At 41.3% G+C, this 26,755-nt stretch overlaps 1 protein-coding gene across 1 annotated transcript in view; it reads right to left on the bottom strand.

Moving 5' to 3' along the window:
• Nucleotides 1–26,755, bottom strand: part of CNTNAP2 (contactin associated protein 2) — a 1,818,787-nt gene that overhangs the window by 669,427 nt on the left and 1,122,605 nt on the right. Inside the window, exon 10 of the mRNA XM_056520555.1 lies at nt 5,611–5,782. Coding sequence (XP_056376530.1) covers nt 5,611–5,782 — 172 coding nt within the window. The remainder of the gene's footprint in view (nt 1–5,610; nt 5,783–26,755) is intronic.

Raw genomic sequence — 26,755 nt, 5'->3', positions numbered from 1 at the left:
TTTATTTTTTTACACTAACATGCTGGTGTAGACCCCAACTTCACATTTTCATAAGGGGTGAAAGGAGAAAAAGCCCCCCAAAATTTGTTAGGCAATTTCTCCCGAGTACGGCGATACCCCATATGCGGCCCTAAACTGTTGCCTTGAAATACGACAGGGCTCCAAAGTGAGAGCGCCATGCGCATTTGAGGCCTTAATTAGGGATTTGCATAGGGGTGGACATAGGGGTATTCTACGCCAGTGATTCCCAAACAGGGTGCCTTCAGCTGTTGCAAAACTCCCAGCATGCTTGGACAGTCAACGGCTGTCCAGCAATACTGGGAGTTGTTTTGCAACAGCTGGAGGCTCCATTTTGGAAACAGTGGCGTACCAGACGTTTTTCATTTTTATTGGGGAGGGGAGGGGGGCTGTGTAGGGGTATGTGTATATGTAGTGTTTTTTACTTTTTATTTTATTTTGTGTTAGTGTAGTGTAGTGTTTTTAGGGTACAGTCACACGGGCGGGGGGTTACAGCGAGTTTGAGCTGCTGCGCAAAATTTGCTGCATCGCAAACTTGCAGCCTGATACTCACTGTAAGCCCCTGCCCATGTGAATGTACCCTGTACACTCACAGGGGGGACCTCCAGCTGTTGCAAAACTACAACTCCCAGCATGCACAGTCTATCAGCGCATGCTAGTAGTTATAGTTTTGCAACAGCTGGAGGCACACGGGTTGAGAAACACTGAGTTAGGAAACAGACAATGTTTCCCAACCAGTGTGCTTCCAGTTGTTGCAAAACCACAACTCTCAGCATTCTCAAGCATGTTGGGAGTAGTAGTTGGCAACATCTTTAGAGCCAGATGTTGCCGAACTACAACTCCCAGCATGCTTGGAGTTGTAGTTTTGCAACATCTGGAGGACTACAGTTTGCAGACCACTAATACAGTGGTTCCCAATCTGTGCCCTTCCAAATGTTGCAAAACTACAACTCCCAGTATGCCAAAACTGTCCAGGCATGCTGGGAGTTGTAGTTCTGCAACATCTGAAGGGCCAGATGTTACAGAACTACAACTCCCAGCATGCCTGGACAGTAAGGGCATGCTGAGGATGTGTAGTTTTGCAACATCTGGAAGGGCACAGTGGTCTCCAAACTGTGGACCTCCAGATGTTGCAAAACTGCAACTCCCAGCATGCCCAGACGCCAAGGGCTGTCTGGGCATGCTGGGAGTTGTAGTTTACAGGGTCCCATTACAGCAATGCATGCTTTACGGCGACGTGCATTGCTGTAAAGGGCCCGACCGCGGCTGAAGATCCACTCACGTGTCGCCGCCGCCGCCATCTTCCTCGCCGGGATCCGGGTCTTCAGGGACGAGGTAAGTACCGGGGCCGGTCCCCAGCACTCCCCCGTCCCCCTCCGCGTCCTTCGGTCTTCCTCCCGTCCTCTCCGGACTTTCAGGGGCCGGGCAGGACGGGAGGAAGTAACCGCCCCCCCTCCTGCGATTGGTCGGTTAACTAACCGACAGATCGCAGGTTATAGGAGGAGGTGGCCGGTTTGCCACCTCGCTCCTATACTTTAGCATGGTCCTGGCTGTCTGTGATAGCCGGGATCATGCGAAATTACCGGGTGGTCGGGTCCCAGAGACCCGATCAGCCTGGTATCGCCGCAGATCGCAAGGGCGATTTCCCTTGCGATTTGCGGCGATCGCCGACATGGGGGGCCTACATGGCCCCCCTCGGCGTTTGTCCTGGATGCCTGCTGAAGGATTTCAGCAGGCATCCAGTTACGATCTCTGCTCGGCGCGCGGCAGAGACCGGAAAACGCCAGGGCGTATGGATACACCCTGGGTCCTTAACCCCTTAAGGACCAAGGACGTATCGGTACGTCCTTGGTCCTGCTCTTCTGATATAACGCGGGGTTACACAGTAACCCCGCGTCATATCATGGCGGGCCCAGCGTCATAGTGAAGCCGAGACCCGCCTCTAATAGCGCGCAGCGCCGATCGCGGCGCCGCGCGCTATTAACCCTTTAGCCGCGCGCTCAAAGCTGAGCCTCGCGGCTAAAAGTGAAAGTGAAAGTTCCCGGCTAGCTCAGTCGGGCTGTTCGGGATAGCCGCGGCTAATCGCGGCATCCCGAACAGCTGACAGGACAGCGGGAGGGCCCCTTCCTGCCTCCTCGCTGTCCGATCGCCGAACGACTGCTCAGTGCCTGAGATCCAGGCATGAGCAGTCATCCGGCAGAATCGTTGATCACTGGTTTCTTATGAGAAACCAGTGATCAACATAGAAGATCAGTGTGTGCAGTGTTATAGGTCCCTATGGGACCTTTAACACTGCAAAAAAAAAGTGAAAAAAAAAGTGAATAAAGATCATTTAACCCCTCCCCTATTAAAAGTTTGAATCACCCCCCTTTTCCAATAAAAAAAAAAAACACAGTGTAAATAAAAATAAAAATAAACATATGTGGTATCACCGCGTGCGGAAATGTCCGAATTATAAACATATATCATTAATTAAACCGCTCGGTCAATGGCGTGCGCGCAAAAAAATTCCAAAGTCCAAAATAGTGCATTTTTGGTCACTTTTTATATCATTTAATAAGTCCTATCAATGCAAAAATGGTACCGTTAAAAACATCAGATCATGGCGCAAAAAATGAGCCCTCATACCGCCCCATACACGGAAAAATAAAAAAGTTATAGGGGTCAGAAGATGACAATTTTAAACGTATTAATTTTCCTGCATGTAGTTATGATTTTTTCCAGAAGTCCGACAAAATCAAACCTATATAAGTAGGGTATCATTTTAATCGTATGGACCTACAGAATACATATCAGGTGTCATTTTTACCGAAAAATGTACTGAGTAGAAACGGAAGCCCCCAAAAGTTACAAAACAGCGTTTTTTTTTCAATTTTGTCGCACAATGATTTTTTTTCCCGCTTCACCATAGATTTTTGGGCAAAATGACTGATGTCATTACAAAGTAGAATTGGTGGCGCAAAAAATAAGCCATCATATGGATTTTTAGGTGTAAATTTGAAAGAGTTATGATTTTTTAAAGGCAAGGAGCAAAAAACGAAAATGCAAAAACGGAAAAACCTCCGGTCCTTAAGGGGTTAAGGCCCAGGGTGTGAGGGCGTATCCATACCTCCTGGGTCCTTAAGAGGTTAAAACCCCTTCACTATGTCCTACGTAGAAAAATAAAATCATTTGGAATTAACATAAAGGTTTATAAAAAGTTTTTTTCCCTATGAAAATCTGATGATTCCCAGGGTGCAGTGTTCTAGTTAGCACAGTGATAGCAACTGGTCATGAAACAGCTCTGTAGTTGCAAAGTTAAAATAACAAAATACGAGGCCTTTTAATGTCCCTACTTAGTGTTCTAAAACTAGGTGGACTATAAGAAAAATACAGTGGTTTCTCAAGTTACGATGACCTCAGTTTACAAAATGTTTAACATGTAATGCTATTTTCTGCACCATTGTAACTTGAAATCATACTCAGCTTACAATGCCACACACGGACAGACTGGATCGGCAGTACACGTGAAAGGCTAAATGATCCAACTGATCAGAGTGGGCATTTCATTGGTGAAAACTCAGAGCATGTGACATGTATGTGCTGATCGACTGTCTAGTAGTACCTCTCTACAGTATAGTGTGGTAGTGGACTGCTCTTTACCAATTCCAGGGTGAGCTACCCCTTTGGATACCAGGTGAGGGCGATGCCATTCATTTTTTTTTTTTTTTTGTTAATTTCTGTTTACTGAACAGGGCCATGAAGAAGTACCTTTCCTTTATGTATAAAGTGATGTATTGCTGCTATCTAAGGGCTTGCTTTATTATATGAGATACCTGACCAGTTTTCTGTAAAGTATTATTGTCAGTTTAAAAACCTTTGACATGTCGAAAAAACAAATTAAAAGTTTTGAATGGTCGGGTCTGGGTGTTTAGACCTCCCTAAAAAATTTTGAGAAAAGCTTGTGTGGTGGCGGATGAGAGGATACTGTCTTGTGGGAGTGTAGGGTATTTAGGGTGTTGCTGTTCAGGATAGTTAAGGGCGCTGTTAACCCTTGTCACTCGTGATGCCAGGGTGAGGGTTAAATGCTGTGCTTCTTGATAGGCCTATTGCCACCCTTCCCAAGAGCAATAGGTGATGCAGAAATAAAGGATTGTCCACAACCGCTGTTAACTGAAAACTTGCTGGAACTTTTACTGAAGAATTTCTGTACATGAAGTAATAGTAACAGTCCAGATAGCAGAGTCTCTTTGCATATAGCTTGAGCAGCGAGTGACAGTCGGTTGGGATCAGAGAAGCTCAATTCTTAAGGATTGTATAGCAGAGATCCGCTGGATTTAGGGGAGTATTTAGGCCCAGTGATCTTGCGATGAGTAAGGGGAATTGCTTAGTCTATCTGCTATATTAGAGGCCTAGGCCGCAAGGCTTTGGCCTAGTAAATCGTCTTGTAAGCTGCGGAGGTCCTACCTCTTCCAGAGTCAGCAACCCAAGAAAGGGATCAAGATGGTGCAGGTCCCTTATATGGCCAGCGACTGGCCATTTTTGATTGATCGGTAACCACTGTCACTCACCGTTACAGTGCATTGTGGGTGAACGCATCACGGGAACCTCCAAAGGTCCTGTAGCAAAACCATAGAGTTTCAAGGTAATCACGTGACCCGCAGGTCCTGCTACGCTCCGAACAGGTAGATAACTAAATATATACATATCTATGCTTATACTTATATTTATATTAATAAGAACTGCTATATAGTAATCGACTAAGTGTGATGTGACAAGGGGAAAACTACAAAAGAGGGACCCCGACATCCTAGGGACTCTGACTATGGGGACCTCTATACAGGCAACGTATACAATACGGTACCGGGACACCACACTTGCTTTAAACACTTCTACTCCCATCATGCTTGTTGCTACACAAGATGGGAATACATTTATTATAAAGCCCAGCTTGTGCAGTAACAAATAATACAGGGTGAGCATACTTAGCCATGCATTTCTATGTCATTCTAGCGATCAGTTGAGGACTGAACACTCAGACCCGCTCTGATGTCTCTTGTCATCAAAAGTTTCTTTTACAGCGACCATGGATTTTTAATAATCATTGTTTCTCATTTTTGGTTGACATTTTGGGAGCTTCATAACCAATTGCTAATTTTACATGGAGCTTACAAGATATAGTATTTTCAATACATATTGGTTGTCTTGAAACTTTTTAAGGCTAAGTTCACATGACCATTGAGCTCTGCTAAAGGAAGCTCTGTTGTAAAAAGTTGAGCAGAGTTAAAAATGCTGCATTTCTGGTATTTTTCTTTGCACAACTCCTCTAAAATAATGAACACCAGTCAATGGGATCCATCAAGACTCGGTGGTATTTGTGGTGCAAAGGGTCCATTCTGCTCCTTAGTGTGATGCCAAATGGACCCTTAATAGGACGGAGCTCATAGGTGATGCAAACTTAGCCTAAGATGGTAAATCAACTTCACTGTTTATCTCTTTTTATAGAGAGGAGTTTTTGAAAATTCCTAAAAACCCATTAAATATTGTACCGTTTCATTTTATACTCAATATACACATTTTATACTTTACATATACTTTAACAAGCTGTCTTACCTGTCAATAATGGCGCACATGTCAATGCTGATATTTGCAAAGCTCCCATGCTTGCCTTGCTCCACTGCATGAAGGTCCACCAACTGGTTGTCCACATGGAGAAGCTGCATGCACCCTTGAAAGGAATTCTCGTACACAGGGTGATGGGAGGTGTTTGATTTGGAGTAGAAACCTGAGGGGAATTAAAGTAGGAAACAGTAACAAAAAATAGTTATATATATGACAGTAATATCTTACACTGCTTACTGAACCATGTTACGTGTTAATCCAGTGATATTAACAACTGCAATGATAATGAAAGTGTTGCTTGCCTTTTCTTCATTAACGCAAATAAGTACAGATCAGACCTGACAATGTGAAGGAAAATGCGCCACGTGGTAATAGTGAGAAAGTTCTAAGATGTTAAAAAAGGAGATAAAGTACATGTTTTTCATCCAGAAAATATTAAAATGGCTCAGTCTATTTCTACATATATAAAATTACAACCTAAGAAAGGTCAATATCTGATCGACACGTAGCAAAAGTCATTGTTTTCTCACTGAAGTTAGAAGATTTATAATCTGTGTAGATAGACAGCATAAAGTATAATGCCAGAGACAACGCATTGCTCTATCTAGTTTGTATAGTTTGATATTTGTTGTGTAAGCATTATGTATCTTTTGCATATATCACTTGTACACTCTTTATTAACATTTCACAATGGTTGTCTCATGCAGAGAGCCCTTGTTTATGTTCCCTAATAGGGCAAATTGACAGATTAGATGGAAAATTCTCTGCTCAGGCCCCCCATATGAGCCAGTATGGAGATTAATGCTCTGTAATCAAGTCTAACAGTTTACCCATCCAGGTATTGCATTAATAGCCATTCCCATGAATGGCTACCATATAATATTAGATTTCACTAGTAGGGCACTACAGGGGTGAGCCATGTACAAGACTGCCCCCTCCAGCTGTATTTCTATCCATGACTGGCTCCCCAAGGTGTGTGTTCCACTTTCGCCCACTTCCGCAAATTGTTTGTCCAATCCCTCCCACTCACAGCTTTTAGAGATAGAACCCCTGTGCCACTGTAATACCCCCTTATGCCACTTCATCACCCCGCTTGTGCCATTTTATTACTTCTTTGTGCCATTCCATTACCCCCTTTGGCATCTTAGAGGTTTGCAGGACTGCACAGGATTTTGCAAGAAACAATCTATATTCTGTGACCGCCCACTCACACCCGCGATAACCTCATTACCGCCTGCGCTGCAAGTTTTTCTATTGGGTCCTGTGGGATCCCAATCCTGATGTAGGGCTTTATTGCAGGGGAAATGTTTTGCTGTCTGGCTGAAAAACAGCTTTTTTCTAGGCTGAGATGACGTTAGGCCATAAAAATGCTTGAAATGTTAAAAAATTTTGGTTTTGTTCTTTTTTTTCATTTGCAATTTAAAAAATACACACAAAATACCATGCAAATCTATTCTTTTCTTCTGCCTGGAGTGAATAACATTATCTGCTCTTGAATACATACAAACCCCTGTTGATATAACAATAAAAAATAAAACATAAAACACTCTTGGCAGCTAACCCCTCACTACCAATAAACCTATATATTTTGTTTTACAATGAAAATGTCTAACCCTTTCTTATATCTCTCCATAATGTCCGCCCTTAATTTCAAATCCTATAAGGTTTTCCCATAACATTAGGGTTTAGACAGTAAACTAGTGCTTTTGAACTGTGTGATAAGATTTCACTACCTTACCTGTAAGGGCACGTTCATATGGCCGTCTGTTCCCATAATTTCCGTCTGCTGTCCCGTTCAAGGCTTTTTCTAGCAGCTTTTAAACGGTTGTAAAGGGATCCCATTGATGTCAATGGGATTTTTTTACAATCCTTTGTCAGCCGTTTGCACCCTTTCCTTTCCGTTATTTTCTGCAGGAGAAAAGAAGTTGCATGCAGTATTTTTTCTCCCGTGAAAAATAACTGAATAGAAATGGATATTGTAAATTTAACATTGAAGTCTATGGGTAATGGATTGAAAACGGATGAGCCCTGAATGTCTCCGTTTGCACCCGTATTTTCCAATCCGTTTTTGATCTGTTATTACTTCTGAACATGCTCAGAAGAGGTGTGAGGAACCAGGAAGTAGCCAGACAATAATAAAAACAGAAAATAAATGGATTAAAAACTGATGCAACAGGATGCCACTTAAAGGGATACTCCGCCCCTAGACATCTTATCCCCCATCCAAAGGATAGGGGATAAGATGTCTGATCGCGGGGTCCTGCCACTGGGGCTGCGGCACCCCGCTGTCATCACTGCACAGAGCAAACTCGCTCTGTGCATAATGATGGGCGATCCAGGGGCGGGAGTATCGTGATGCCATGCCCCCACCCATAGACTTTTATTGAGGGGCGGAGCCGGGACATCAGGAGGGGCAGAGCCATGATGTCATGATACTCTGGCCCCTGTAATGCCCGTCATTATGCACAGTGAGTTTACTCTGTGCAGTGATGACAGCAGGGTGCCACAGCCAAGATCAAAGGGTCCCGCTGCTGGATAGCATAGGGGATAAGATGTCTAGGGGCGGAGTACCCCTTTAATGGCATCCTTTTCCATCAGTTTGCATCCGTTTGTTAGTATGGCCCATTTAGCAGCAATGACGGGAGAATAGCAGGATGGGAGACAACGGCCGTGTGAACCTAGCCTAAGCAGAAACATTCTATGTGGGGTTCCGAAAAGAATAGGGACCAAGTTATGAGATTTAGGCAAACACATCTTTGTGGTCCTGTGATAGTTTATGTTTTCTTACTTCTATTCCTTCATTACTAAACATACAACTTGTAGTGTGCACAGTAAAGAAATTTAATTGGGAGCAAATGTGTTTTCTAATGAACATCGCTAAGCACTGTCACTAACCCCTAGCTGTGAGATGCATTTGCCTGTTTCTTCTATGTGTTAAATGTCTCTGAATTAATTTACTTGAATAAACAAAGAATAAGAAACTTTATAATTGATAATTTTATTTAAAACAATTGGAAATATATATTAGTTTCTTATTTATTCACTAACTATTTGTTCGCTTCTTTATACATTTTTGACATACAATGTAGGCTCAATCGAGAGGAATCCTGACACCACTATAAGATTTGCAAGGTAACTTCATATAGGAAAACTTAGTTGTTGAGGTGTCATTATTCTGAAGAGCCACAAAGCTATATATTCAGAAAATCAATGTGCCTTCCAGATGATTTAGTCTCTAGCCATCTGGCAGGTAACTGAAGTGCAGATAGTTTCTCAGGGTGACCATTTTTCATATCTACAAAAAGTAAACTGCAACAACAGATAGTGGCTCATCTGTAAAGCAACACAACCTGCATACATATCTCTAAACTGAAAGCTTTGAGACTCCCGGTTTGATTCGAGCTTTTATTTTGCGGTAAAATATCATTGCTTGGCACAATATTTAGGCAATATTTTTATTTTTTTTTGCTTTGATAGTTACTGAGCACAAAAAATGTAAATTAGTTTGGGATAACAGATACCAAGTGACATCTGCTAATGGCTGCGATGTTGTCACTGCCCAACTACATTACAGTTTATCTTTGGAAAGATTTTAGTAAATTGTCACATTTTATTGGTAAAATAATCTCAAAAATACTGCAAACCAGAGAACTGGTTCTGGCATACCGTGATCCACCTGGTACTTCAAAAATTGAATGGGTGCCATTGTAAAAGAGAATGCAGCAAGCTTGTACACTTTCCCTAGTGGTGGCCGCAGGTAGTCAAAATATTATTATTGAATGGGAAACTATCGACCAAAGAGGCATGGTAATCCTCAATATAAAGGGGCCTTAGCCCTGGTGTGAGCTGAATCTCTTTAACCCCTTAAGGACCCAGCCATTTTACACCTTAGGACCCGGCCATTTTTTGAACATCTGACCACTGTCACTTTAAACATTAATAACTCTGGAATGCTTTTAGTTATCATTCTGATTCCGAGATTGTTTTTTCGTGACATATTCCACTTTAACATAGTGGTAACATTTTGTGCTACCTTGCATCCTTTCTTGGTGAAAAATCCCCAAATTTGATGAAAAATTTGAAAATTTCGCATTTTTCTAACTTTAAAGCTCTCTGCTTGTAAGGAAAATGGGTATTCCAAATATTTTTTTTTAATTCACATATACAATATGTCTACTTTATGTTTGCATCATAAAATTGACAAGTTTTTACTTTTGGAAGACATCAGAGGGCTTCAAAGTTCAGCAGCAATTTTCCAATTTTTCACAAAATTTAAAACTCACTATTTTTCAGGGACCAGATCAGGTTTGAAGTGGATTTGAAGGGTCTTCATATTAGAAATACCCCATAAAAGACCCCATTATAAAAACTGCACCCCCAAAGTATTCAAAATGACATTCAGTCAGCATTTTAACCCTTTAGGTGTTTCACAGGAATAGCAGCAAAGTGAAGGAGAAAATTCACAATCTTCATTTTTTACACTCGCATTTTCTTCTAGACCCAATTTTAGAATTTTTACAAGGGGTAAAAGGAGAAAATTTAGGAGGAGCGACAAGGGGATTTTGGAGAGTATGTTTTTCAGAAATGGTTTTTGGGGGGCATGTTGCATTTAGGAAGCCCCTATGGTGCCAGAACAGCAAAAAAAAAAAAAAAAAAAAACACATGGCATACCATTTTGGAAACTAAACCCCTTGAGGAACGTAAAAAGGAATTGAGTGAGCCTTAATACCCCACAGGTGTTTCACGACTTTTGCATATGTAAAAAAAAAAATAAAAATCACTAACGTGTGTTTCCCCCCAAATTTCACATTTTTGCAAGATTTAATAGCAGAAAATACCCCCCAAAATTTGTAACCCCATCTCTTATGAGTATGGAGGTACCCCATAAGTTGACCTGAAGTGCACTACGGGCGAACTACAATGCTCAGAAGAGAAGGAGTCATATTTGGCTTTTTGAGAGCAAATTTTGCTCGGGGGCATGTCGCATTTAGGAAGCCCTATGGTGCCAGGACACCAAAAAAAAAAAAAATTGCGATACCCCATATGTGGCCCTAAACTGTTACCTTGAAATACGACAGGGCTCCGAAGTGAGAGCGCCATGCGCATTTGAGGCCTGAATTAGGGATTTGCATAGGGGTGGACATAGGGGTATTCTACGCCAGTGATTCCCAAACAGGGTGCCTCCAGCTGTTGCAAAACTCCCAGCATGCCTGGACAGTCAACGGCTGTCCGGCAATACTGGGAGTTGTTGTTTTGCAACAGCTGGAGGCTCCATTTTGGAAACAGTGGCGTACCAGACGTTTTTCATTTTCATTGGGAGGGGAGGGGGGCTGTGTAGGAGTATGTGTATATGTAGTGTTTTTTTACTTTTTATTTAGTGTTAGTGTAGTGTAGTGTAGTGTTTTTAGGGTACAGTCACACGGGTGGGGGATTACAGCGAGTTTCCCGCTGCGAGTTTGAGCTGCCGCGCAAAATTAGCTGCATCGCAAACTTGCAGCCTGATACTCATTGTAAGCCCCCTGCCCATGTGAATGTACCCTGTACATTCACAGGGGGGGAACCTCCAGCTGTTGCAAAACTACAACTCCCAGCATGCACAGTCTATCAGTGCATGCTGATAGTTATAGTTTTGCAACAGCAGGAGGCACACGGGTTGGGAAACACTGAGTTAGGAAACCGACAATGTTTCCCAACCAGTGTGCCTCCAGTTGTTGCAAAATCACAACTCCCAAACATTCTCAGGCATGCTGGAAGTAGTAGTTCTGCGACATCTTTAGAGCCAGATGTTGCCGAACTACAACTCCCAGCATGCTTGGAGTTGTAGTTTGTGCCCTTCCAGATGTTGCAAAACTACAACTCCCAGTATGCCAAAACTGTCCAGGCATGCTGGGAGTTGTAGTTCTGCAACATCTGAAGGGCCAAATGTTACAGAACTACAACTCCCAGCATGACTGGACAGTAAAGGCATGCTGAGGATGTGTAGTTTTGTAACATCTGGAAGGGCACAGTGGTCTCCAAACTGTGGACCTCCAGATGTGGCAAAACTGCAACTCCCAGCATGCCCAGATGCCAAGGGCTGTCTGGGCATGCTGGGAGTTGTAGTATACAGGGTCCCATTACAGCAATGCATGTCGCTTTACGGTGACGTGCATTGCTGTAAAGGGCCCGACCGTGGCTGAAGATCCACTTACCTGTCGCCGCCGTCTCCGCCGCTGGGATCCGGGTCTTCAGGGACGAGGTAAGTACCGGGGCCGGGCCCCAGCACTCCCCCGTCCCCCGCCGCGTCCTCCGGTCTTCCTCCTGTCCTCTCCGGACTTCCAGGGGCCGGGCAGGGCGGGAGGAAGTAACCCCCCCCCCTGCGATGGGTCGGTTAGCTAACCAAAGAATCGCAGGGGATAGGAGGAGGTGGCCGGCTTGCCACCTCGCTCCTATACTTTAGCATGATCCTGGCTGTCTGTGACAACCGGGATCATGCAAAATTACCGGGCGGTCGGGTCCCAGAGACCCGATCAGCCCGGTATCGCCGCAGATCGCTGTTGTGATTTCAGCAGCGATTTGCGCCGATCGCCGACATGGGGGGCCTACATGGCTCCCCTCGGCGTTTGCCCTGGATGCCTGCTGAACGATTTCAGCAGGCATCTGGTTCCGATCTCTGCCCGGCGCGCGGCGGAGACCGGAATGACTCAGGACGTATGCATACGTCCTGGGTCCTTAAGTACCAGGGTCCCAAGACGTATGCATACGTCTTGGGTCCTGAACAGGTTAAAGGGGTACTTCAGTGGAAAAGATTTTTTGTTTTCTTCAAATCAGCTGGTGGCAGAAAGTTAAATGGATTTGTAAATTACTTCTATTAAAAAATCTGAATCCTCTCTTTACTTAGCTGCTGTATGCTTCAGAGGAAGTTGGTTTTTTATATTCTGTCTAACCACAGTGCTCTCTGCTGACACCTCTGTCCCTGTCAGGAATTGTCCAGAGCAGAAGAGGATAGCTATGGGGATTTGCTCCTACTCTGGACAGTTCCTGACATGGACAGAGGTGTCAGCAGAGAGCACTGTGGTGAGACAGAAAAGAACAACTCAACTCAGCTGATTTTTTAATAGAAGTCATTTACAAATCTTTTTAACTTTCTGTAATCAGTTGAAATGAAACAAATTGTTTTCCACTGAAGTACCCCTTTAAGGTTTTCCCTGCAGAGCAGCACTCTAAGCAATCTGGTTGTCCAGGGAATGACCTCATTCACTTAAATCGCATTAGTCTGTAAAGTCAAAGAAAGCAAAGAGGTTGCAACCTCGCACTAGTGTGGTTCTCACTTCAGTTTGCAGAGCAGCAGAAATATCAGAGGTCAGATGTCCATGCAAGTGGAGAGTTCTATTTCCCCAAAACTAAACTCTGACAACTGAAAGGATATAAAAAGACATAAAATCAGAATATAAACTTAAATTTTGTGAAAAAATATTATATTGAAAAGTGGAGACTCACTTTATTAACATTTTAAAGACAAGCTTGTAGCCTATTCTTCATTTATTTTCAATGGGCACTATCATAAATAATTTTTTTATATTGCACACCTTATGCTAAATAAAAAATCTTTTTAGTGTACTTTGTTTAAAAAAATTAAGTTTTCTTTGTTTTATTTGTGTTTTAAAGAGCTGCCACAAGGTGTCTCCCTACTTGTCCAGGGCACATTTTCCCCCTCCGTTTGCACATACTTTGGACTCCTGCTGGTCTGGCAGAATCAGGAAATGCTGAAGGGTGTGTGTACAGCCTTATCCAATCAAAGCTCATCTTACACTGAATTGCTCTTGGCTGTGTGTAACAGAGTGAGGGAGGAGGTTCTCCCCTGTATGGCTTCAGATGATGTCACGCCTGCTAGGGGAACACCCTTTCCCAGTCTGTCAAATCTGACTTAGGCTGGGTTCACACTACGTTTTGTCCCATACGGGAGCGCATACGGCAGGGGGGAGCTAAAACCTCGCGCTCCCGTATGTGACCGTATGCGCTCCCGTATGTCATTCATTTCAATGAGCCGACCGGAGTGAAACGTTCGTTCCGGTCGGCTCATTTTTGCGCCGTATGCGCTTTTACAACCGGACTTAAAACTGTGGTCAACCACGGTTTTAGGTCCGGTTGTAAAAGCGCATACGGCGCAAAAATGAGCCGACCGGAACGAACGTTTCACTCCGGTCGGCTCATTGAAATGAATGACATACGGGAGCGCATACGGTCACATACGGGAGCGCGAGCTTTTAGCTCCCCCCTGCCGTATGCGCTCCCGTATGGGACAAAACGTAGTGTGAACCCAGCCTTAGACTGAGCAACAAATACAGAGCAATATCAAGGTAGGAAACTAACAAATAATAAAACTAAAAGGCAGGGGGTAGTTTATCATGATGAACTAGGAGGATTATAAAATTTAACAAAAGAGAGGTACTAAGTATTTTTTACTTTGCTTGATTTTTCAGAACTCTCTTGGATGTTCCTAAGTGCTTCTTTTTATCCTTCAATTTGTACATTCATTTTATGCATTTTATCTATTGTTCTGTGCTTGTTTTCTATTTCAGGTATTCTATGAAGTCTCAGCTGGCAGTCATAGTAACTAGAACGTTTAGACGCTGTTCATTGGTTTGCTTGCCTGGCAGATTGAGCCTGCATGCTTTCACTGCTTTGATATAGAATAACATCAACCGACCTCACTATGTGTTATTCAGAAAGGTTTTAGAGGAACAGAAGGGTGTGTATGGGGTAAACTAGAGGATTATTTTTCCTGAAGTCTGTTACAGTAATAAATGTGCCTATTTTTCTTGTATACTATCTTTAGTAGAAATGAGGGAACTTACAATTAATTCGATTTGTCACGAACTTCTCGGCTCTGCAGTTGATGACTTATCCTGCATAAATTAGTTCAGCTTTCAGGTGCTCCGGTGGGCTGGAAACAGTCCTAGGAAAGAGTCTTCTAGGACTGTATCCTCCTTTTCCAGCCCACGGGAGCACCTGAAAGCTGAACTAATTTATGCAGGATAAGTCATCAACTGCCAAGCCGAGAAGTTCGTGACGAATCGAATTTACTGTAAGTTCGCTCATCTCTAATCTTTAGGAACTTTTTTTAAAGATAAAATAACATATCATAAAGTTTTATTCTAAAGAGTTAAAGGGGTACTCCACCCCTAGACATCTTATCCCCTATCCTAAGGATAGGGGATAATATGTCTGATCATGGGGGTCCCACCGCTGGGGACCCCCGCGATCTCCCTGTTGCACCCGGCATTTATTTAAAGCATCAGGTGCAGCGCCGGAGGCTCGTGATGTCACGGCCACACCCTCTCAATGCAAATCTATGGGAGGGGGCGTGAAGGACATCACGCCCCCTCCCATAGACTTGCATTGAGGGGGAGTGACCATGACGTCATGAGCGGGGTGTGCCTTTGAAGTCACGAGCTCCGTGCCAGCACAGAGCAAAGTTTGGAGCAAATTCGAAGCGAATGTCTGGGGTGCCGCAGCCGAGATCGTGGGGGTCCCCAGCGGCAGGACCCCTGCAATCAGACATCTTATCCCCTATCCTTTGGATAGGGGATAAGATGTCTAGGGGCGGAGTACCCCTTTAAGAAAAATAAAGTACAGGCTCATGTATGTGTAAACTAAAAAACTACAAAATACCTGACTGCCTACATTAAATGACAAATTGATATTTGCTTTATCTTTAGACATATCTAACAATTTGAGAGAAAAGATGTTTGTGCTTTCATGTGATATATTTTTCTTTTACTAGCCTTTACTTTTCTTTTAATTCATTTTGTTATATTTGACAATTTCACGAGAACATCCCCATAGACGTTTCAAATGCTTTAGGGAGCTATGTGCGAACATTTATTTGATAACCCATTTTGTAGACTCTTGCATTGTAGCCATTATAGGCCATTTATAGTGCTGGAAATGTGTCAATCATAAATAAATCAAAGTATTTTATATACAGACACACTAACACCGTGTTCCCCAAACAACCTGGCTGTCCTGAAATAGCAGAGTCATGAATCTGGAACACACAGACCTATTCTGATTATATATGATTTATGCTGTTGGCATTTCTACCAAGTCAGGCCTATCATGAGCCATGATTTCAGTTCTTGTTCCTTTACAATTGCTGTCTGAGATTTATGGCATTAACTGTGTGTAGCCAAGAACCAACAGGAACCTTGTGGTCTGCTCGGACCCATGTATTATGATAATTCTCACTCAGTTGTATTAGAATACACTGTGTGGTGTTAAGTACTCTTTGTTACAAAAACAGAAAAACATATTATCGATAGTGTTGAGCGGCATAGGCCATATTAGAATTCATGATATTCTGAGAATATATGGACGAATATTCGTCATATATTCGCTAAATTCGCATATTCGTAATATTCACGTTTTATTTTCGTATAAGCGAAAATTCGCGTATGCAAAAATTAGCATATGCAAATTTTCGCATATGCCAAAATTTGCACGCCAGTCTCACACAGTAGTATTAGAGCCTTCTTTAGCTATAAGCAGAGAGGAATGATCACTGTGATGTGTACTGTGAAAAAATAAATAAATAAAAACACAGAATATTCGTAATTACGAATATATAGTGCTATATTCGCAAATTTTTGCAAATTCGCGAATCTGCGATATTCGCGAATAAAATTTGCATTGCGAATATTCGCGAGCAATTATCGGAGTGATACTGACAAAAAATTGTTGTATCCCGGTGCAGAACATGGTTCTGTACAGTTCCTAAAGTCCCCTCAGGTAGAGTCCCTCCTGCAGGATCCCCCTAGGTCATTATTATGATTTCTATTGTATATTACTCATGTACATTTATTATAAGTATTGTACAGTGAATATAAACATGTACAAAGGTTGTTAGGATGTTTAAACTGTTCCTAAAGTCTTCCTAAGGTCATGTGATATGGTCATGTGATATGTGATCACCTGATACCCAGAGTTCCAGAGGCACAGGTAACCACAGGCAACCAGTTACCAATCGGCTTTAGTCCAGACCCCTGATATATAAGGGGCTTTAGTCTCCACACTAGTTCTCTTGGTTCCTGCTCTCTTCCTGGACAGTAAAGCAAGCACAAGTCCTGTACAAGTTCCGTCCAGTACAGCTAGGTCAACGCCTACAAGTCTGCAGCCACATCTAATCTTTAAGTTTCATCTATGTCTACAAGTCAAGTCTCTACTGTCCCTACCAAAGTCATAACAGTAGTACGGTGGCCTGCATCATCATTATTATCACTAATAAGTGAGAGGTTCCCTGTGTCCCGGTAACCTCTGTGGAAGTTGGCTATCTGTAAGAAATGTTATACTGTCTTCTTCAGTAAAGTTCCAGTTGCATCAAAACCTGCTTTGGACTCTCATTTAATATATGCCGTTTTGGGTTGGTTGTCAGCGTTGCCCTACACCATACAACCACATCCTGGCGTCATGAACACTAGGGACTAACAGCATCTTGCTCCAGGGGTTAATACCATCTGGCCCCACCACCTACACTGCTACACCCCGTGGTTCCGCCATACACCGTGGGTCACCACAAAATTATGTTTGCAAGCTTTCTGAGCAAAGAGTTAACCTGACGGATTAAGGGGATCCTGTACTGCAAAATGTGTGTGTCAAGAAACCTCTATGTTTTAGGCTCTTTTAGTCTTGCCATTTACAAAATGTCTGTCCTTTCTTAACCTTTGTCTGAATTGTGGGATGTCTGGTGTAAGATTACCAGGCTATTACAACAACATGATTTGGTGACACTTATAAGATGTACATGATTTTCTTTTCAGGAGAAGTCTGGCACCAGCTTAGTTCCCCTCTTACCATTGAAAACACAAACACTTTTGGATGTGATCACATGAAATGGGGTAATATGGTGAAATGAGTATGGGATGGAAAATCAACCGTATCTATCATATATAGAATCTTAAATGGTTATTCGGGAAAAAGCAGCCAACTTGATCCCATATAGCTGTCATTTGGTCAGCACCCGTTCCCTGCTCATGAACTATTTTTCTTTGTTCTTGTAAATCATCATTGTCAGCCAATCCTGGCTCAGTGTGTACCCTCTTGGTCAGGCAGTTCATGAGGGAACGATACATCATAGAATCAATGTAGAAGTAATGTTGAGCAGTGAACTGGATCGGAGGAGGTGAGTATCATTTGTTTCATTTTTTTTAGTGCCCCAGCCATATATAAAAAAAAATTCTGATAACCCTTTTGAGTCAACTGTGGTAGGCAAGGCGGGACTGGGACCAAAAATAGGCCTGGGCATTTTAGACTAAGCAGAACCCAATTTCAAATAATGGAAATATATTATACTGATTTATATTTAGCATGTTAATCACTATAATTTATTATATTGGAATATAATACAGGTTAAGTAATGTAATGTATGCACACAGTGACCCACCAGCTGAAAAGTGAGTGCCACTCTGTAGTATAATTCAGGATATAACTCAGAATGAGTACAGGATAAGTAATGTATGTACACAGTGACTCCACCAGGAGAATTGTAAGTGCAGCTTTATCGTATGATGGAGGATATTACTCAGGACCAGTACAGGATAGGGGAGATTTATCAAAATGTGTGCATAGGAAAACCTGACCAATTGCAAATTGCAACCAATCAAATAGCTTCTTTTATTTTTCAGAGGCCATTTCAAAAATGAAAGAAGCAATCTGATTGGTTGCTACAGGCAACTGGACAACTTTTCCTCTGCACAGGTTTTGATAAATCTCCCCAAGTGACATTGGAATAGTGAGTTCAGTTCTGGACTGAGATCCTGAGTTACCCCTCTGATTTGCCCAGTGGCTTACACTACCACGTCAGGTGGCATATAGATATCATTTTACATCACGTGTTTTCTTACAATCTGACTTGCGGTCTGCGAAGTGTACAAGTGTTAGAACCGCCACATGGCCCATCCCAGACAACACCACATTGTAGAAGTGGCTGTGGTTCTATCCTCTGTGTTTGGCCACTGAGTTTGGCAACTCGGCAGAATTTCTGTGCCAGATTCTGCATTGGAATCTGGTACAGAGATTCCGCTGCAGCAGAGTCCCTTAGAATTCAACGGAATTCTACTCTGTGCACATGGCAGAATTTCCTTGTCAGATAATTCTGGCACGGAAATTCAATTTTCTGTGTTTGCACAAAGAATGAACACATTTATTATTTGTGCCTAGTCCACACAGAATGCATAGCCATCTATGAGACGGCGTATTCCTGTGTGGTCCTAGCACCGACATGTTATGCCGGCGCCTGGCATTATCTTAAATGTTCGCATGGAGTTTCTCCGTGTGGGGATTCCGGAGTGGCCTTCGCAGGCTCCGCTCCTTTATGGGTGAGGCATGTTTTAAGGAGTTGTTCCATTAAGAAAATAGGTCTAAATGGGTGCATTATGTGAAATTAAACATATTTAAAACTTACAAACATGTCTTAAAATATCCTGGTTTAAAGATAGAGGTTTACTAATTTCTCATGTGCCTGTACTGTTGCTCTTGGTTACAACTCACTAAGGTGGATCACACAGTACAACTGCACCCTCCTGAAGGTAATGGCAGTTGGTCTCCTCTGCACATGCAAGCAAGGGGGATTGTGGGAAAGTGTGTGCTCTGTTACCTGGCAACAGCATGGTTATAGCTCAGAGAGAAAACCAGGAAGTGATCAGATCAGTGGAGGAGAAGAAGAACAGTACAGGGATGTAAGTTACTTTACTTAAAAACATATATATATATATATATATATATATATATATATATTTATTTGGTACATGTCTGATTATACTCAGTGTCTGGTTGGGAGAAATCAGAAAGCCAGGAGGTGCTATTGTCATATCTGTGATGTCATTGTCATTTTCCACCAGAAGGCAGCACTGAGTATAAATAGCTGTGCACGGCTGCTCCTGCTCATTCTTCATCACAGAGAGAGGACGGAGCCACAGCCAAGATCAGGATCAGAATCCAAAGGGGAACTGCATATTTGTAATAGTTCCCTGTAAAGCAGTGTTTACCAAGTGTGCCTCCAGCTGTTGCATAATTAAAACTACCAGAATGCACAAACATCATTTGGCTGTCTGGACATGCTGGTTAGAGATGAGCGAACTTTCAGTAAATTCGATTCGTCGCGAACTTCTCGGCTCGGCGGTTGCTGACTTTTCCTGCATAAATTAGTAAAGCTTTCAGGTGCTCCCGTGGGCTGGAAAAGGTGGATACAGTCCTAGGAGACTCTTTCTTAGGACTGTATCCACCTTTTCCAGCCCACTGGAGCACCGGTAAAGCTGAACTAATTTATGCAGGAAAAGTCAGCAACCGCCGAGCTGAGAAGTTCGTGACGAATCAAATTAATTGTAAGTTCGCTCATCTCTAATGCTGGTAGTTTTAATTTTGCAACAGCTGGAGGCACACTAGTTTGGAAACACTGCAATAAAGGATAAGTATATGTAGAGTAACAAAGAGAAAGGACAATAGGAACCAGGAGAAGCAGATTAATACACATAACTGGTATGGGGAGCATTCACATAGATCTTTGTTGCTGTTTCCTGTGCTTGATAAGTTGAAGTACATTCCTTTTTTTTTTGTTTTCATAACTTAGAAGTACTAGTACCAAGATGTGGACTCGAGGTGCCAAACCTACAAATAAGATGGATGGAGACACAATACCCCCCCCCCCCCCCCCCTTACACACACACACACATATTATTATATACTTAACCTCCTGAAGGCTAAGTTTCCACTTGGTTTTTTTCTGGCAGTTTTTGGAGATCTGCCACTGCAGTTTTTGAGCCAAAGTCAGGAGTGGATCCATAAGGGAGTAGATGTGTAAGTCCTTCCTTTATATGTCCTATTCCTTTTAAATACATTTCTAGCTTTGGCTCAAGAACTGCAGTGGCAGATCTCCAAAAACTGCCAGAAAAAAACCAAGTGGAAACTTAGCCTTACTATGCCCAGAGGAAGGGCAATACAGCAGCCATAGTTTCCCTACAGGTTTCCTCCACTGGTTTTTTTTCCTGCCCTGAGTGTGTATGCTGAGTGTGTACTGTATGCTCTTTGTGAGTGATGGGAGGTAAATACCCTTATGTATATGTATATATGTATATTTTTTTAGCCTTAGACTTGTCCTTGTGCACAAGCCTTTTTCTGATGAACAGGACTCACGCAGGGAACTTGCTGCTGGTCGTGCAATTGCAGAGAATAAGGCAGACATGGATTTGGGAACACGGGATATTGCACACTAACAGTAATACCTTCACTATAGGACTCTAGTGAACCTATTCCTCAGGCAAAGGTGGAGCAGATGTGGCTACTTTAAAAAAAATAAAAAATAAAAAGTTGATTTGGAGACAGCTTTTGGTATGTACATTGGCCCTTGAGAGAGTTATTCTTGGCTACTTTCCGACTGCCGTTACGCCCCGTTTTCGACAATGTGCAAGGGGCAACAGCGGGTCCCGATGGAACCCATTATAGTTAATGGGGTCCTTCGGGCACTGCTGTTTTTCAGCGGCAGTAAAAGACGGCGCAAGCAGTATGTTTTTCTCCCGCTATTCTCCCCGGTGGCCGTCACACTACCGTGTGTCAACATTGGTGTGAAAGTAGCCTAAGAAAAACAGGTCTCTTTTTTTCTCTCCTCCCTTCTAAGACCCATTTTTTTTTTTTTTTTTGTGGGACAAGTTGTACTTTTTATTACCATACTTTACTTTATCATATGACGTATTACAGAGCCAGAAAAAAAATATATGTAAGCAAAATTGAAAAATTATGGAATTGCGCAATTTTGCAGGACAATAATTTATCCAAAGTTCACAATACGTTAAATATGACATGTTAAATTCATTCTATGGGTCAGTACAATTCCAATGATATCAAACTTGGATCTTTTTTTTTATGGTAAAAATGAAATGAAAACTTGAAAAAGAAAAAAAAAAGTTTGTTCAATGCCATGTTCTGACTCCTATAACTTTTTTATGTTTCCACTTATGGAGCTGTTTTAGGGTGCTTTTACACCACAATTCTTTTTATTTTATTTTCTAACACCCCCCCCCCCCCCCCTTAGGGACCTTTCATAAGCCATCATTAAATGGCTTACATAGATCAATGTCATGATATTGCATTACATTAATCTATGTTTTTTTTGCGCTCAATTGCTAAGGGCTGCTAAAGGCAGCCTTCAGCAATAACCAAGGAGCAGAGGTAAGTCCACGGGGTTCCCTATGATCCCACCGTCTCCCCGCAATTACATCATAGGGGGCGATAAAACCACTAGACACCAGGGAATAGCAGTATTCAATGTTTAAAGGCTGTGATCTGTATAGATCACAGTATTTAACTAGTTAAATGACGGACATCGGAGCAATCTTCAATGTATGTCATTAATGGCAGATGTCAGCTGCTGATAGGGCATTTCCCTGTTAAGACATGGACCTGACCCATAGGCCTGCATCATGTACATGTATGTCATGGGTCAGGAAGGGGTTGAAGCAGCAGTCCCTGGCTCCTTAGTATTCAGGGCAGTTAGATGGCCCTGGGGACGGCGATCCCACCGGACATTTGCCAGGTGTGCTCAATTGCCAGTCCAGCCCTGGTTATGGGCGAACAAAAACCAAATTGTCAATCCCAAAAATTGATCAGAAACAATATTTTTTGTGGAAATTAGCTAAAACCATATCCTCTGTTACTGTCTTTACTTTGTTATCATGACAGCAGAAAGGGGACAATATGTGAATCATTTTTGTTATCCAGAGTACCCCTTTAATTACTGTAAGCCTGACTGCCATGTTAACTGTTCAGCAACTGCTGTTTCATGGTGGGCACACAAGGTCACCCCCATCAAATGACTTAAATGTCATGGTCATTTTTATCCAGGGGGATCTAATTGGTTAGAAAACTGGGATCGGAGTACTTCCAACCATGAACTAGGATGTCAGCTATAACACCCACTGAGTAGCTCCTGAGACTGCTCCATACTCATTGGTGGACATTTTGATGGAAATGTTAATGCAGAATTTTTTTTTCTTTAAGAGGCACTGAGGTTCTCACTTTGAAAATGATTAGGGAGCAAGCAAAGGAAATCCCCCATCCCACCACCCCCCAGCTTTTGTGTGTTTTGTTCTCATACTTTCAGCCTATATAATACTACCATATAATGCTCAGACAATACTGTCACCATATTGTGCAACCAAGTAATACTTTCTTAATTAGACAACAATATCATAATTCAATTCCTAGTTAATACCATCATACATCTCCAAATAAAACTTGATGGTTTTAGTTTGCTCCCGGGCTGTCAGTCCTCGATGGACCCCTTGTTGTTAATAGGATAATTGGTTTGTAATAAAACTTAATCTAGTTCTTGAGTGAGTTTTCATGCTCAGCCTTCTTAAGCAGCAAAAAGTAGATTCACACCTGTTGATATTGGTAAGAAATTCAATAAAATAATGATTGCAATGAAGAAAAAAGTCACACTCATTTACCTCATTTCTAATACAGAAGAGTCAAGACCTGTAATTTCGTAGGCACATAAAATACATCATCTAGCAAATATATTCAAATAAACAGAAATTACATATTTTGTTTAAAGAGCAATCTGATGGTGTCTATACAGCCTATAGATCTCATATAACCAACGTTTTCTTTGACAATACCAATCCACCATAGATGTTTAAAAAAATGAATATTAAATGCACCTTGGGTAATTGGTTTTTTCTATAGAGCAACTGCCCTATTGAGATGTAATACTGAAATGTGGTCTTTGTGAGTAGAATAAAACAGCGAATGCTTAAGGCTAATTACATATAATAGAGAAGAGAAAGGAAAGTGTGTCTGATAGCAATACATGTTGAAAGAAAATTATTATAGAGGTTTAGCTTCTTCCAAGAGCCTTATTTGTTTGAACTATAAGACGATTAGGTCTTAAGGTTAAAGTACTGAGAGATGTGATATAGCAGCCCTAGGTAATGTCTCTGAAAAGTGAGCCAGTGCAATTGTTTCCCAAGGATATATGGAATGTATTACCAGTATTTATCAATCAATCAACTTGGCCGACGACCAATCTAAACAGACTCCTTACAAAAAGTGCAACTACAGTTCTTTTCTTAGTGTATAGAGGCGGAAAATCTTCTTTGGCACATTCACCCATCTTGTAAATTACCAACAGAGGTAGAATCTCCAGACTATCAGATGTGATATGAAAGCATTTCTTTTCTGTATTTCCAAATGTGAAATAAAAAACTTCCAAATGTTTTTAGCTTTGGGAATATTTATATATATATATATATATATATATATATATATATATATATACATAAAGTTTTTACAACAGTTTTTTGGCCATATTTGTAGCCATGTTTTGGCTTTAGCAAAAGTTTTAAATATGTTTTTATATAATCTTTTAGCGCAAATGATCTGAGCAGATTAATATACACGTGTTTGAATGGAATGGTAGAATGATTTTTGTCTTTAATTTCCAAAAGAGGGTCCTACTCAATGATTGACAGCTGCCTGTCATTCAAGGAAAGCTGTCAATCCATGATAACACCTCCCAATGGACTCCTATGATCAGAAGAGGCAGGGATTTTAATCAATAATTTAAAGTTAATAACTTATTCTCGCTATAGGATGTATGGTTATGTCCTTGTAGCAGTAATGTTTCCGCAATAGGACATGCCTATATGACCTGCCTATTCTCTGCCCTACGAGTGATGCAGAAGATTGGCAGCAAGACCCAGCTGTCATTCTAAGTTGGGTTCCCACTGCATCTACCAAAACCTAGATTGCGTCAGTCTTGGCAGTTTTAACCCCTTAGATGATGTGGTCAGTCCTAACCACAGCATCTATAGGTTTCCCCTGTCACCCATTGACGACCTTGCAGTGTAATTGCAGGGTCCCGATGGCCCCCTGTCTGCCAAGAAGCCTGTAAGGTCCATCTAAAGGCTGGGTCTCAGAGGTAAACTGTCAGTTACTGAAACTTATACTATGCTGCAGTAAAAGTAAAAAAAAAAGTGAAAAGTATAAAAATAAAATGTTTTTCAGTAAATGCCTGTATTATGCCAGTATTATCACAAAAAAAAACTAAATATAAGAACTATCAGCTTGTTTGTAACAACTTGTACTATAAAACAATAATGTTATTTATCCCTCAATGTGAATGCAGTAAACAAAAAACAACAACAAAAAAGCACAACAATTGCTAATATTGGTCAAAAAAGTGGAATAAAAATGATCAAAAGGTAGCATGTATAGCGAAAATAACACCAATAAAGCTCAGCCAGCAAAAGATAAGCCCTTACACAATGCAGTCAGATAAAAAGTTATGGCTGTTGGAACATGACAACACAAAAAGAAAGGATTTTGTTGTGAAAAGGTAAAAACAAAATAGGCTATATGAAGCTCAGATTCACTTCAATCAGTAAAATCATTTTAAATGATTTACCACTTAAAGAGACACGTCAAAAATGGGGCCTGATCATTAAGATCAAATAAGGCAGCGTCAATAGGGGTTAAGTTATACAATTAAGTTATACCAATCTCTTTTTCTATAAATATGTATATCAAACTGCTCAAACTGCATTTCTATAAGTTCTGCATTTCTACAAGTTCCTTTTAAAGGGGTACTCCTGTGAAAAACTTTTTTTTTAAATCCACTGGTGCCAGAAAGTTAAACAGATTTATAAATTACTTCTATTAAAAAATATTATTCCTTCCAGTACTTTTTAGGGGCTATGTCATGACCACAGTGCTCTCTGCTGACCTATGCTGTCCATTTTAGGAACTGTCGAGAGCAGCATATGTTTGTAATGGGGATTTTCTCCTGCTCTGGACAGTTCGTAAAATGGACAACAGAGGTCAGCAGAGAGCACTGTGGTCATGACATCAGAGAAATCTAAAAAGTAAAACATTTCCTCTGTAGTGTATGGCCCCTTAAAAGTACTGGAAGGATTAAGATTTTTTTAATAGAAGTAATTTACAAATCTGTTTAACTTTCTGGCACCAGTTGATTTAAAAAAAAATAGTTTTCCACGGGAGTACCCCTTTAACGGGCATAAAGATATACACCAGCTTTGAGGTGGTGTACATTTCTGTCACTTTACAGTTAAAACGGTTAAAACATAAATTTTAAGTCAAATTTGGAAAATCACAGCACAAACAGCAAAAATGTGCCTGCCACATCAGCTAAAACAAGTAAGCACAAGGCACACACAAGAACCTCTACCCTTTTTTCTAATGATAGCCTAGTCTGCACTGCAAAAATTTTTCCTGGAGTATTTTTTCTATATGTACTTCAGCTTTTCCTTTGTAGTATGTACATGTTGTTATTTTATAGTATACTCTCTGGTCTAGTAAAATCCCCCTCTTTCTCTTTCTTTATACTAGAATGCATAGCAAAGATATGCATTTCACAGTCTAGCATTCATGTTTACAGTGGCTTTGTAAGTGGCCATTTAAAAAACATATGTGGCCTGCAAAACTTTTCTAAGGGCCCTGCCCAGGCATCAATTATTATTATTTTTAATAAATGCATATGATTGTTTAAGAATTATAATTTTCTGCAGGCATTTTCATTATTCTTATATTTTTAGTTTTTTTGATATCTAATAATTATTCACATTACTTTCATTCATTTTTTCTAATTATTACTTTGCACTTATCCATTTCTCTTCGATACTGTGCACTTTCATACTGACTTTTATTTTTATTTTATTTTTCCTTTTCCTTTTTCTCTTTTTTCTTTCCATTTTTATTTTTGTTTTTATTTTTATTTTTACTCACATATCACTGTACATTTTTTATTCTAAATCATTAATACTTCTCTCTTTGTATTCATCCTTTCCTTTTCTCTCTCCTTTTTTCACTACTTCTTGAGGACTGGTTATATAATTATTTCTTATTATATATTTCTTTTTGCAGATCACTAAATGGATGGGAAGGAGGTAGGTAGGGACACTCCCCCTGTTCTCTCAGCTGATCTGGACCCTGTGATTTCACTGTGGTGGTCCAGATCAGCTCCACAGAGCTAACAGCAATTATTTTCGTCACTTTCAGATCCCACAATCCACTTTGATCTCAGCCTCTAAAGGGTTAATGCCTGATATCACCTTGATCTGTGATGTCCGGCATTAGCCATGTAATC

This window comes from Hyla sarda, chromosome 5 (assembly GCF_029499605.1).
Source record: "Hyla sarda isolate aHylSar1 chromosome 5, aHylSar1.hap1, whole genome shotgun sequence".
In the NCBI taxonomy this organism is placed as follows: Eukaryota; Metazoa; Chordata; class Amphibia; order Anura; family Hylidae; genus Hyla; species Hyla sarda.
Note: the sequence above shows the minus strand (reverse complement) of the source record. Positions and strands in the feature narration are given on the sequence as shown.